The following is a 13,530-nucleotide window of genomic DNA, read 5'->3' on the forward strand; positions in this document are numbered from 1 at the left end:
ATCAGAATGGCTGGCATTCAGCAGAGATCCAGACAAATAATCATTTACACACAGTGAGAGATAATGTGAACTGCTATGTGAGATGATACACACACACACACACACACACACACACACACACACACACACACACAAAGCCTTACAGCCTCTGCCCACCCCCTTAAAGGAATATACCTGCACTTTATAATGCTTGTGACTTTTAAGGCAAGGTGAAATAAAATGGTTCATTCAAATAGTAGCCCCTAATGATGTGAACACCACACTTTAATATTCCAGGTCATTTAATTGGAAATAAATGTTGATTTCAATAGAGTTTAGTTTAAAATAAGTTGGTTTGTGACCAGGATATTAGTTTCAATTTAGTCAATGGCTTTAGATCAAGTTAAGTGCAACTAAAAGGGTTTAAATCATTAACAGATCACACTATTATTGAAAAGAAATGCAGGAATTTAAAAACTATGTTGACGTGTAACATACTAACAAGGTTCCGCTGTATGGAAAGTGTAATATAAATGAGCATTTGTTCTTATCATTTCTTAGTACAAGCTGTATTATGGCTTCTCCGATCAGGGAGGAGGAGAAGTGCTCAGTGACAAAGCAACTGTTTTACATGCAATGACCTAAATTCAATCCCATTCCCTGGTATTTCCAGATAGAGTTGGCAAAAACCCTGGAGAATTGTTGCCTGTCAGTGCGCAGATAATATTGGTTATCTATGCCATTGTCACATCTTGATTGGAAGATGGCAGCATGCTCTATGTAGGGCTGCCTTTGAAGATAGTTCAGAGAATGCAGTTTGGGCATTATGCTGCTGCTCCAGTGTTGGAAGCGTGAGACTCCCTTGTTCCAACTTTACTGGCTCCCAGTCCACTTCCAAGCACAATACAAAGTGCTGGTTCTTATTTCGAAAGTCCTTAATTGCTTGGGTCCAATAAAGGACTGCCTGTCCTCATAAGATTGTCCAGAGAGGACTTTTTGTGCTTCCTGTCACTTTTAGAGCCTGATTGGTGGGGGATGTACAAGGTGGGCTCCTCTTCGGTGGTCCTTAAAATTTGAAACTCTCTGCCTTGAGAGATTTGCCTGCTATCCAGCCTTCCTACCTTTCAGAGTCTGGCTTTTCAAACAAACCTTTAATTCATTGTCTTCTGTTTTTCTTATTGCAATTGATTTTTATTGCTGCTTTTTTGTATTAGTCCTGTTAATGTGCATTTGCCTTGTTAATTGTTCTTTATTGTCTTGGTTTTTAAATACTTGTGAGCTGTCACAAGCTGACTGAAAAAGCAGGATATAAATTATTTAAAATAAATAAAAACACACCAAAATAGATGGACTAACGATCTAATTCACATAGAATGGGCACTCCGTTTCCATTGCTTCATAATGTTTCACAGGATAATCATCTTCATTATAAGGATCGGTTTGTATCCAATACTGATTTTTGAGAAGGTGTGCAAAATATAAGCAGCATCTTCTATCTTTCCTAAAATGCATATTGGAACCAATGTATGTGGATATTGGAACCACCTCATATGGCTTTAGGGCCTAGGCCCTAAATAGACTGTGCACATTGCTTCTGCAGGTTTGTGTCCAGCAGAGCTGTCCCAGGTTGAGAGGAGTTTGATTCAGGCTCCTTCCAATTCAAACCAATCTACAGGGACTTTGTTCTGCTGCTTTTAATGGGTTCTTTGCGGAAAAAATCTCTTGTATTCTGGCTGTCTTGGACTTCACTCTTTCTATGTGGTCGCTAGGAGTCAACGCCAACTTGATGGCACTCAATCAATCAATCAAGAAAGGAGCTTTAAAAAAAACAAGAGAAGACAAGCAGTTGAGAGGAATGGGGTGGAGGAACAGAAACAGCACAAGCAAAAGTATTCCACTCCCCACCCCTACTCCCCCACCTGTAGGAATTCGGCATAACCTGCACCGCTAGACTGTGCCACTGTCAACTATAGTTGCTCCCCAAGGCTATAATCCTGTTGGGATTATAGCCTTAAATTGCGCTGGGTATTCTCTGTGGTCAGCTCTACAGATGCTGAACCCATCACTCTCACTCTCTCTCACACACACACACCAGAGCACTTAATAGTGTAACTTAAGCAAAATAGTCTGGTCCCTGTCCCGAGAAGCTTACAGTCTAAAGTTTCGCCAGTAGGAGCAACTGCAGATGGAAAAAACTAATCGAAAAATGTTCCAGGTGATGAATATGCATAAAAGCAGCCACACATTCTTGAAATTCTTTGCGTCATTCCTTAACCACGCTGCAACTTTAACATACATTGCTAAATGCACTTCTACCCACGTTTAAAGTTCAGTAAAGGCACTTTAAAAAAATGTTTTATTAATATTTTTAAACCAACGAAAGAATAAATAGACCGGGCACGTACACAACTAATTGCTTCCTGTAGATTATCTCTAAGATCCTTCTCCACATTGCCGTCATAACTAAGAGGGTGGCAATTATGTCCGATCAATTCACCCGGAGAGAAGAAAGAGTGCAATCCTGCGTTTACACGAAGAGATTCCGTAAATTGCCAGAGATGACGCGGGATTGCCGGAGGCTCTCCGTGACTACAGCAAAGTACAGTCAGCCTCCCATATACCTCACTCGTGAGACCGTGATAGAGAGAGAGCGCGTACCCCGAGCCTCGGCAAGCCTCTCCCACGCCTGTCGCAACTGGATCAGAACAGCCCTCCTCCTCCTCCAGCGCACTCGTGACTGTCCCTTTACTACCTGAGATGACCACCGATTGGCTGGGCCCGTCCCGCCTTCTGGGATGACGCAGCCAGTCTCCGCTTGACAGGCAGGTAGGGCTCGCGCGCCGCCATGTTGGGAGCGGAAGCGGAGTGAGTCGCGAGAGCTCTACGGGACGAGTCCGGAGCCGAGGTTGTGCTTGTCAAGTGACGGCTGCGGTGTCGCGCTGAATTTGTCCCTCGCCGCCGCCTCCTTTGTGCTCGGGGTAGAAAACGTCTAGGCAGTCTCCTCCCCTGTCGGGGGGAGGGAGAGAGAAAGAAAGAAAGAACCAACCGAGCAGTCCTGACCTTGCGCTTTGGCGGCACACTAAGGAGCAGCAGCAGCAGGCGGGGGACTCGGAAGTTAGGGAGGAAAGATGCCGCTGGCACAGCTGGCGGACCCCTGGCAGAAAATGGCTGTGGAGAGCGCGGCTGAGGGCAGCACCAGCGCCGAGGTAGGCAGCCCGAATACCTTGTGCATGTCCGAGGGGGAGCTGTGCGGAGTTCCGGCTCTAGCACCCCCTGCCGCCTGGCACAGCTAAACCCGCTGGGGGTGGTGTGGAGGGAAGTAAAGGCTTGCCGCCGGTGTGCTCCGCGGCGACCTGAAAAGAGGAACGTCGCTGCTTGGCTTCCTCCGAGTCCGAGCAGAACTGCAAGAGTTGGGAGAAAGGCGCTTCCCCTTTTGTCCTCGAGGCTTCCCCGCAAGACGTTCTTTGGCGGTGGGGGAGAAAGGGCGGAAGGGCTCGCTTTTCTTCCTCCTTGCACGCTCACTTCTTAAGTTTCTGGCTCCCTTTCCGCCCCGTTTGTTGGCGCCGCCACCGCCACCGCCACCACAACCAACGCTCCTCTGCCCGACTCGCCTGACAACTTGGGGCTACTTACACATCCAGCTAGTCTGCCCTGGAAGAGCCCTTGACTCTCGGCTTTCTCTCGCAGTCCTGTCCAGAGGGACAAAGGGGTGGCTTGCCGAGTCCGGCACTTTTCAGTGTTGTGTGACTCCTCCGGGGTTCCGATCCATGTTAGTTGTGGAATATACGGCAAAAATGAGATGCCTGGCAATTCTTCGGGTATGATTGAGTTCCAAGTACAAGGTGTAACTTTGACTATGCGGCTTTCCTTCTGTCCCAGCTGGCTACTCCAGTTCCGAGGACAGTAGCCTGTTTCGAATAGGGAAGAGAATGTAAGATGCTGCTGATAGTCTATGACATAATGAAAGGAGAGAGTGCAGCCTGTTTTAGCCCACTTGGGAACTCCCTTGGAGTGTAGAGGAGAGACAATACTGCTTGTAGGAGCTCCGCTTCCCTCTTTATCGTAGCGAGTCAATACTACCTTTTATCAAACAATCTGCCTGTCTCATTACTGAAGAAAAGGACCAGTGAGCAGTGGTCAAGAGGGATGGAGGTGGCAAGAGCTTTGTGTTGGGAAATGACTGTAGGTCAAGTGAAGGCTAGTGGGTGAAGAGGATGGGGAGAGGGAGAAAGCAAAGGGACTTTCCCCTTCCGCATCTGCCAGTGTTTGATGCTGCTACTGTTCTGGATCTCGCCAGAGGAGGAGTCAAAAAGTGCAAAGTCCTGGAATCTCCCAGTAAACCTCCCTTCTTCTCCCCTTCTCCACCTTCCTGTGGGGACTGGTCTAAATATGGGATCTTCCTGGAGCCCATACTATCCGTTGGGGTGGGGGCGGCAGCTGACGAATGGTCAGCGGTGAGTGGGGACTGTAAGGTTGTAGGACTGATGCTTTTGTTCTGCTCTGGTGGTGTCTGGTTACTTTCACAGCTAGTGTCTTGCCTCCCTCCATTTCCCCTCATTTTGCCCGGATGCTTGACTTCCTCCACACACCAGCTTTAGCCAGGGAGGAGGAACAGTCTGCACATAAAAGCTAGGGTGTTGTTGTTGTTGTTTTTTAAAGGGGAAGTTCCCATCATATCCTGCTTCTGTGACAAGGAAGATACTAGTATAGGAACTAGTGGTAATCTGTTGCCACACTTTTTGTCTTACAGTTGTCATGTTTGTAGAGGCAATTTGCTCTTTATCTAATCAAAGCAGAGTTCTTGTGATACTGATAGTCTGGCTTGATATGTTGGTTTTAAAACACAGTTCTGAGAACACAGCTCAGATGCTTCATATATTGGTTTCTTTTTCCTAATGATAATTACATCTTCTGAACACTTACTATGCTTAAATCTACTCCATGCTGAATTTACTTCACAGAATAGCAATAGCACTTACATTTATATACCGCTCTATAGCCGGAGCTCTCTAAGCGGTTTACAGTGATTTTAGCATATTGCCCCCAACATTCTGGGTACTCATTTTACTGACCTTGGAAGGATGGAAGGCTGAGTCAACCTTGAGCCCCTGGTCAGGATTGAACTTGTAACCTTCTGGTTCCAGGGCGGCAGTTTTACCACTGCGCCACCAGGGGCTCATCAACTGGAATATTCTGTTTTTTCTGGCTTCGAACAATAAATGGAGCAGTACTGTTCCATAGCACTTTATTAAATGACGGTACTAAATTCATATCTTTCACCTCAGATATTTGTTTAGCCTAAAATGCTTTATCACTTGTTTACAAACAACTACAGACTACTTTAAACATCTGTGGAGGTGCCAAAAAGTACTTGTATAACATGCCATCCAGGGGCTGAGACTAATATTTTAAAGAAACCACACATGCTTTGGGCTGGTTTTGTGTAGCATCTACATGCCAGCACATACACACCTGTTTGCAGTTGACTCTGGAGCAGACATCATATTTCTCTGAGGCAATACATGTGCATAGTCACAAGATTGGATCTGTTACTCTGTGTATGTTACAGAATATATATAGTTTCTGTAATTGCTTATAAATAATAAATTATAGCAGAAAAAAGCTGGACACATTGTGCTGTATCTACATATGTATGTATTGTGTATACTGCTTCACACCAAAAATTCCAGTGTAGTATACATGACAGTATGATTTGAGATTGAGTATGAACGTTTTTCTGAATGCTGCTGCCTTGCAATTTTTAATATTAGAATCTAGAGAAACACTGGTGATCCAGAGCAAAATGATCCTGTAAGTTTTGTATCTGGTGCGATTGTACTAACTGAATTGCAGTTGTCATTTCAGAGACTAGAATCAGTGCCACTCTGGTTCTCAGTTTCTGTCACACACTTGGCACATGTCATCCTGTCCTGTTCACTGTTCCCTCTAAGAGGGATTCCAGATGTTGTTGACTACAGCTCCCAGAATCCCCTGCTGCAGTGGCTTTTGTTTGGGGATTATGGGAGTTGTAGTCAACAACATCTGGCGATCCCTGTTAGAGGGAACACTGGTCCTAATGTCTTTGGATTGTCCCCACCACCATGCACAAGTGACATCCCATTCTTGGCTTAATAGTTTGTGTTTCTTTATTACATTTTTATCTCACCTTTTTTCCAAACAACTTGGCACTACATAGTTAACTATGTGCTCTCCCCATCCCTTTACCCTCTTAACAACCCTGTGAGTTAGGTTAGGTTGACAAATGGTAACTGGCCCAAGGTCATCCAGTGCATTTCATGCCTGAGTGAGGTTTTGAATCTGGGTATCTTCAGTGCTAACTTACTACCCCAAAAGACATTATGCTTACATAGTACGATAGTCTTGGGTACAACTCCAACACACATTTGGAGGCTTACATGGAATAAAACTTTATTTAGTATTTCATATTGGTTTTTATAGCTCTGGCTAAATAATTTTAAGCTGAAACTTAGCCAAGTTATGTGACACACAGGGTTTTCTGATGGTTGGCATAAAGAGAAATGTGTATGGAATTTGACGATTCCATCAGAAAAGTAGATGTCATTGCCATGAGCATGCTGTTTGTCTCCTTTCTTTTGAAAGTTGGACAGATCAAGGGCTAGGTCAAGTTTTGAGAAGCTTTTGTTAAAAAACAAATTATCCAAGGATTGTATAAGGATATAACAGAGGAGGTTTCCTTGGCAAATAGTTCACATTGCACCAAAAGTGAGGTCTGAACTTTGCAGAACTTTGTTCTGCAAGATACTTGGGATTTTTGCATATACTTCTGAAATTTACAAGCAAAACACTGTGAAGGATAATCTGTACAAAGTTATGGTTGCAGTGCTATTTAGCATCTCTTCAATTGCACATATGTCAGATTATATGACATGCTGTAAACAGAGCCAGCATATTTCATAAGCAGTTTTATTGTGAGAGAAGATCATAGAATTAAAGAGGCTCTGGTATGTTTCCCAGACTATGGGAAACACCTTTATTGGGCAGCAGCGATATAGGAAGATGCTGAAAGGCATCATCTCATACTGCACGGGAGATAACAATGGTAAACCCCTCCTGTATTCTACCAAAGACAACCACGGGGCTCCGTGGTCACCAGGAGTCAACTCCGACTTGGCAGCACACTTTACCTTTAAGAGGTAAAATTGGCAAGGGATACAATGATTTTTCTTATGCATTAACTGAAGGGCAAACTGTAAACCTATGGTATGGAATTTGTGACACTTTTGTTATGTCCTGCAAGGCTTCCCTAAGTGGAAAAGTAGGAGAACACCTTCTACTGATTATTGTCTTTATAATTTCTGCAATCTGCTAGATATTTAAAAAGTTAATTATATTAGACTGAGAAATGAATGGAAGATAGATGCCTGAAACACTGATAATGCTTATTCAGTACTGAAATAGTATGGATTCATTGCAACCTTTCTTTATTATCTTGATTGTGAAGACTGTATAACTATTTTAACCTGTACATTCTTTATATACTTTAAAAAAACACCTATTAATCCTGGTATAAGATTTAACCTCAACTTCTTTTACATTTTTTACTAGAAAATTGGCAAGATAAACCTGAAAGTTGCTGTCTCTTACTATTCCAACTTGTCAGTGATGAAACTTACAACCACAACCACCCCGCCCCTAATAGGGGCTATATATTTTTCATACTGTGTAGATAAAGATACTTGACATTCAGAGTTATTCTAGTAATGCTATAATACTTGCACATTTGTAATCTATCTTGCATTGAAGGGTCTAGCTAATATTTACCAATGCTGTACAAAATTCTAAATTGATTTGGTCTTATTTCTGTTCTTCTTCTGCGGTTTAGCACTTACTTAATTTAGCCCCAACACAGTACAGTCTTTACTGAAGCAAACATATGTGTCTGTTTTTATATAGACTATTGTGTCTATTTTAGAATTATACTGATGCATAGTGAGACAGAAGACTAAACAGGGTTTTGTAGTATGTCATTTTTTCCCATTTTTAATATAACAGATCACATTTCATTATACTTCTCATCCTCTCTAATAAAACGCTTGGTGTCCGTCCGTGCCTCCCTGTTCTGGGCGTGCGCGCAGCGCATGCCCAGAACAGGGCAAGGGAGACACGATCCCCGGCACCCAGCAGCCATCTTGGGCGGCCAGAAGCGGCTGCCCTGAAGAAGCCGGAGAAGCAGCGGCGGGGGAAACTGACCGAGGCGGCGGCAGAGCCGCCGCCTCGGCCGAAAGAGATGGAGGCCGGGGGCAGAGCGGAGGCCATGTAACTTTTAAAAAAAAATTGCTCCCGCGGCCGACGCCGCCAACCCTCCCTCCCAGCTGCCGAGTCCCCCTTACCCTGGCCCACTTCCGTTGGCCGAAGAAAGCCCTCAATTTAAGAGGCAGAGAGGAGCTCGCAAGCAGAGCTCCTCTCTGTGCAAAGCCTCTTCCCGAATTGCCGTTTTGGGCGCAAAGGACGCAAGCGCCCAAAGCAGCAGTTCGGGAAGAGGCTTTGCACAGAGAGGAGCTCTGCTTGCGAGCTCCTCTCTGCCTCTTAAATTGAGGGCTTTCTTCGGCCAACGGAAGTGGGCCAGGGTAAGGGGGACTCGGCAGCTGGGAGGGAGGGTCGGCGGCGTTGGCCGTGGGAGCAATTTTTTTTTTAAAGTTACATGACCTCCGCTCCGCCCCCGGTCCCGGCCTCCGTCTCCCCGGCCTGGCGGGGGCAAGTGCCTGGGCCGATTTGGCCCTTAAATGTGGGGGGGAGACACAAAGGAGCTGGGAGGGCGGACGGCAGAGGGAAGGGGAATGGCGGCGGGGGGCCAGGAGCGCCATTACTAGCGCCCATTATTCAATGGGCCGAAATTCACTTGTTAGTACATAATGTGTTATGTATTTAATTGTCTAGCCAAGGCTTAAGACTGAAATTAAAGATCTGCTGGATGTGGCTTGCTTATTGTAACAAAAAAAAACTATATGCCATCCAAACCTTATCCATATACTATTTCTGAAAGAGCTGGAAACACTAAAATCCTTATGAATAGATAACTGGAGCGTCTGCAAGTGAGTGGAAGATGCCGGCAGACTTGGGGTAACCCACAGAGATGTCATTTACACAAAAATCTTAAGAGGAAAAACTCTAAAAGGACCAAAAAGCTCCCAAAATCCCTCAGTGTAATACAGTGGAGCGCAATGTTTGTGGACTCAGAGGATTGATGGACAAGCAAGTGGGTGGAGCTAATGGAACTCAGTGGTGAAGGGATGGAGGGTTTGAACAAAAAAGAGCAGGACAATTCTCAGCTTGAAGAATACTCCATTAAGATAGTCACAACCCCTTCTGCTTCTGAAGGGGATAGTTATATGAAACTCTTTAGTTTTTTCACCAACAATTTCACAGCTTTGTAAATCTGTTAATCTGCTGATCATTGTATGTGTGTACATACAGTCTCACAATTAACAAAATTCACCGTTAGCTATAACCTATTCCATTATGCCTTTCCTTCCCTACAACCTAAGTTGTAGGAATGAAAACATTAAACTGATCCCACACCAGCCATTAACTCTTGAAACTTTACGGCTGGAAGAAAAGGAGCTGAGAAAGAGTACCAGTCATCCCCACTCAGAAATCACCCCCAAAACAGAAAAAAAATAAAATTTACATATCAAGTAAGTATTATATTATATAAGAATATAATACTCTTCTGCAATAGTACTGTCAAATTTACAATTTTTAAATTTTCCTCCTGCTCTGTGTAGGCTTCTAAATGTCTTGGAGTGTGACTCTAGGCACAAGGCATGTATTCACAGACCAGGAAAATTCACAGATGTGTGTTGCAGCACATACAGTGAGGGAAATAAGTATTTGATCCCCTGCTGATTTTGTCCGTTTGCCCTCTGACACAGAAATGACCAGGCTGTAATTGGAATGGTAGGTTTATTGTAGCTGTGAGAGACAGAATAACAACAAACAAACCCTCAAAAGCCCAGTGCCCAAAAGTCAGCGATGGATTTGCATTGTAGTGAGGGAAATAAGTATTCAATCCCTTCACAAAAGATGTCTTAGTACTTGGTGGCAAAACCCTTGTTGGCAATCACAGAGGTCAGACGTTTCTTGTAGTTGGCCACCAGGTTTGCACACAACCCAGGAGGGATGTTGTCCCACTCCTCTTTGCAGATCCTCTCCAAGTCAGAAAGGTTTCGAGGCTGATGTTTGGCAACCCGAACCTTCAGCTCCCTCCACAGATTTTCTATGGGATTAAGGTCTGGAGACTGGCTGGGCCACTCCAGGACCTTCATGTGCTTCTTCTTGAGCCACTCCTTTGTTGCCTTGGCTGTGTGTTTTTGGTCATTGTCATGCTGGAATACCCATCCACGACCCATTCTCAATGCCCTGGCTGAAGGAAGGAGGTGCTCACCCAAGATCTGACGGTACATGGTCCCGTCCATCGTCCCTTCGATGCGGTGAAGGTGTCCTGTCCCCTTAGCAGAAAAACACCCCCAAAGCATAATGTGTCCACCTCCATGTTTGACGATGGGGATGGTGTTCTTGGGCTCATAGGCAGCATTCCTCCTCCTCCACACACAGCGAGTTGAGTTGATGCCAAAGAGCTCGATTTTGGTCTCATCTGACCACAACACTTTCGCCCAGTTCTCCTCTGGATCATTCAGATGTGCATTGGCAAACTGCAGACGGGCCTGTACATGTGCTGCCTTGAGCAGGGGGACCTTGCGGGCACTGCAAGATTTCAGTCCTTCACGGCGTAGTGTGTTACCAATTGTTTTCTTGGTGACTATGGTTCCAGCTGCCCTGAGATCATTAACAAGTTCCCCCCGTGTAGTTCTGGGCTGCTTTGTCACCGTTCTCATGATCATTGCAACTCCACGAGGTGAGATCTTGCATGGAGCCCCAGACCGAGGGAGATTGACAGTTATTTTGTGTTTCTTCCATTTGCGAGTTATCGTGCCAACTGTAGTCACCTTCTGCTTGGCGATAGTCTTGTAGCCCAGTCCAGCCTTGTGCAGGTCTACAACCTTGTCCCTGACATCCTTCGACAGCTCTTTGGTCTTGGGCATGGTGGTGAGTTTGGAAGCTGAGTGATTGCTTGCTTCTATGGACAGGTGTCTTTTATACAGGTACTGTAACAAGCTGGGATTAGGAGCACTCCCTTACAGAGGGTGTTCCTCATCTCAGCTCGTTACCTGCATATAGTGAAAAGACACCTGGGAGCCTGAAATCTTGCTGGTTGATAGGGGATCGAATACTTATTTCCCTCACTACAATGCAAATCCATTGCTGACTTTTGGGCACTGGGCTTTTGATGGTTTGTTTGTTGTTGTTCTGTCTCTCACAGCTACAATAAACCTACCATTCCAATTATAGCCTGGTCATTTCTGTGTCAGAGGGCAAACGGACAAAATCAGCAGGGGATCAAATACTTATTTTCCTCACTGTACTAGATGCGTGATTGACATTCACATACAATTGTGCAGTTCTGAATTTTTCTTTTATTAAAAAAGCCCTGTTAAAATACTTTTAAAATCAGCTTTGTACTTTGATTTGTATTCATGAGAATGAGGAAGAGACTGATATCTTCCTGTGGCACTTTGCCTGGAGAAAATGGCAAGGAATAGTTTTCACATTTCTCGAGTTTCCATGTGTTATTAAAGGTTACTTCGTTGTCACTGGCACTGAAAGTTAGAAAACTCCCTGGTTTAAATGGTGTGTGTGTGTGTGTGTGTGTGTGTGTGTGTGTGTGTGAGAGAGAGAGAGAGAGAGAGAGAGAGGAGCAAGTCATGCTGAGACATCCCCACCCACCCCGCTTCTTTGCTTCATGTTCACAGCTGTGTTTAGTTCCAACTATCTCTGAAATGTGCCCATTTTGATGCTTTGTTTTAAGCTACTGTAGCCTTAAAAAGGGCTTTGGAACAACCTACTACAAGAATTCAAGCCTGAATGAGAAATGTGGAGATGAGTTACACTCTAGCCAAGATGGCTGCAGCTTTACTCCCACTTACATCCATGCATGCTATTGGTCTCATATTCTACTGAGTCACAATTCTGTACTTCATTTTGTGCATGGCCCCTTTGCAATGATGCTAAATTTCTGCTTTGTGTGTTTAACCTGTACCTTCTGTGCATTCCGGGTAAGGTTTGTTTAATGTTCATTCCTGATGGCTGGGGGATCTTTATGCATGTCTTTGATGAGGATGGAGGAAACAGGCTTGGGAGGCCTTTCCTCTAACTTCTGTAATGTCACAGAGTAACATTAATTTATTTCTGGATTTTACTATGAGATGGTTGTGGTATGAAAATCGGGTTCTAAAACCCAGATGGCTGTGCAAAGCAAAATCTCAGGATGGCTGTTCCTATAACAGAACATAGGAGATCTAGCTCTCCAAATGATCTGTAGGTAAACTGAATTATACCTTCACTGTACAGTAACAGAACTTTCATATTTCTTCAAATACCATGTTTTTCAGTGTATTCAGTTAACATATTCAGCTTCAAACACCAAGACCCAATTCAGACATTCACTCTACCACATAAATGTTTTCCAGTGCCTGTTTGCAGTTTTGGGAGTCTTATCTACCAGCATTATAAACAATTCAGAAGCAAAAAAAGGCTAAGCAATATGTGGCACCACTCGTCATTTCCCATCCCCCTTTAGCTTTTCCACAGAAGTTACAGGTGTCTCTTTAATTTATATGAATTGGTTGCTCCAGAAGAATCAAATAAGATTTGAAATGAATTGACTGCGCTTGCCTTTTAACTTTCTTTTTTAAAAAACACAAACTATGCTTTTTGCAGAATGGCCAACAAATAATGGATGAACCTATGGGAGAAGAAGAGATAAATCCGCAATTGGTAAGTAACACATGAGTATTCATACTTTGCTTGACAATTTATTTCCAGTCAGAAAACTGGGCAAGCAGGAACTCTTTAGCTTGAAAGTAACAGTATGAGTTGATAGGATCCCTCTTTAAATCCATCTAAACTAGTGGCTATCGCCATATCTATATGAAAACATGTGGGCCCTCCATCCCCTGTGCTTCATTTTGAAATTGAGCACAGGATCTCTCGCACCAAAAATGAGGATCATGATCCTAGACCAATAAGCCTGACTTGATCCCATGTTTTAAGGTGCATCTCATGATTCAGGTACAGACATAGGGTATTGGTTGCTCGCTTGCCCTCTAGCTCTAACCCCTGTCTCAGACACAAACTCCTTGCTCTTCTCAATTGGCCTAACCCATGGTTAAATCATCCAGGGGAATTCACACCAAAGAAGGCTGCAAAGGAAGCATGCAGAACTGAAGCTCAATTCCTTAATTATGGATTGGAATTATTACATGCATTTTTACAGCTCTTAGGTGTTCCTATTCAGTGGCATGAAATCTTGTAGTTAATGTCAGTGTAAAAGACATTATTGAGTACTCAGACTATAAATATTTGATATGTCAGTGCCACTTGAGGTCAAGTGTTACCATCTAAATTATAGCTGAGAATGTTGACAATGGCTGCAGTCAGACAGGAACAAGC

General features: G+C 44.1%; 1 protein-coding gene and 1 long non-coding RNA gene across 4 annotated transcripts in view; one reads left to right on the forward strand and one right to left on the reverse strand.

Moving 5' to 3' along the window:
- Positions 1-246: 246 nt before the first annotated feature.
- LOC128349806 (uncharacterized) lies at positions 247-2,717 on the reverse strand. The gene is made up of 2 exons (XR_008319001.1): positions 2,385-2,717; positions 247-1,796 (listed from the first exon to the last, which is right to left on the reverse strand). It is a non-coding gene; the product is annotated as an uncharacterized LOC128349806 (long non-coding RNA).
- An 86-nt stretch (positions 2,718-2,803) lies between these two features.
- Positions 2,804-13,530, forward strand: part of RPS6KA3 (ribosomal protein S6 kinase A3) — an 82,141-nt gene continuing 71,414 nt past the window's right edge. The window contains exons 1-2 of one of the 3 annotated variants that reach the window (XM_053306829.1): positions 2,804-3,185; positions 12,799-12,855. In XM_053306829.1, the coding sequence (XP_053162804.1) occupies positions 3,108-3,185; positions 12,799-12,855 (135 nt within the window). In that variant the 5' untranslated portion in view covers positions 2,804-3,107. The remainder of the gene's footprint in view (positions 3,186-12,798; positions 12,856-13,530) is intronic. The other 2 variants (XM_053306827.1, XM_053306828.1) reach the window with 2 other exon arrangements.

Source organism: Hemicordylus capensis, chromosome 3 (assembly GCF_027244095.1).
Source record: "Hemicordylus capensis ecotype Gifberg chromosome 3, rHemCap1.1.pri, whole genome shotgun sequence".
Taxonomy (NCBI): domain Eukaryota; kingdom Metazoa; phylum Chordata; class Lepidosauria; order Squamata; family Cordylidae; genus Hemicordylus; species Hemicordylus capensis.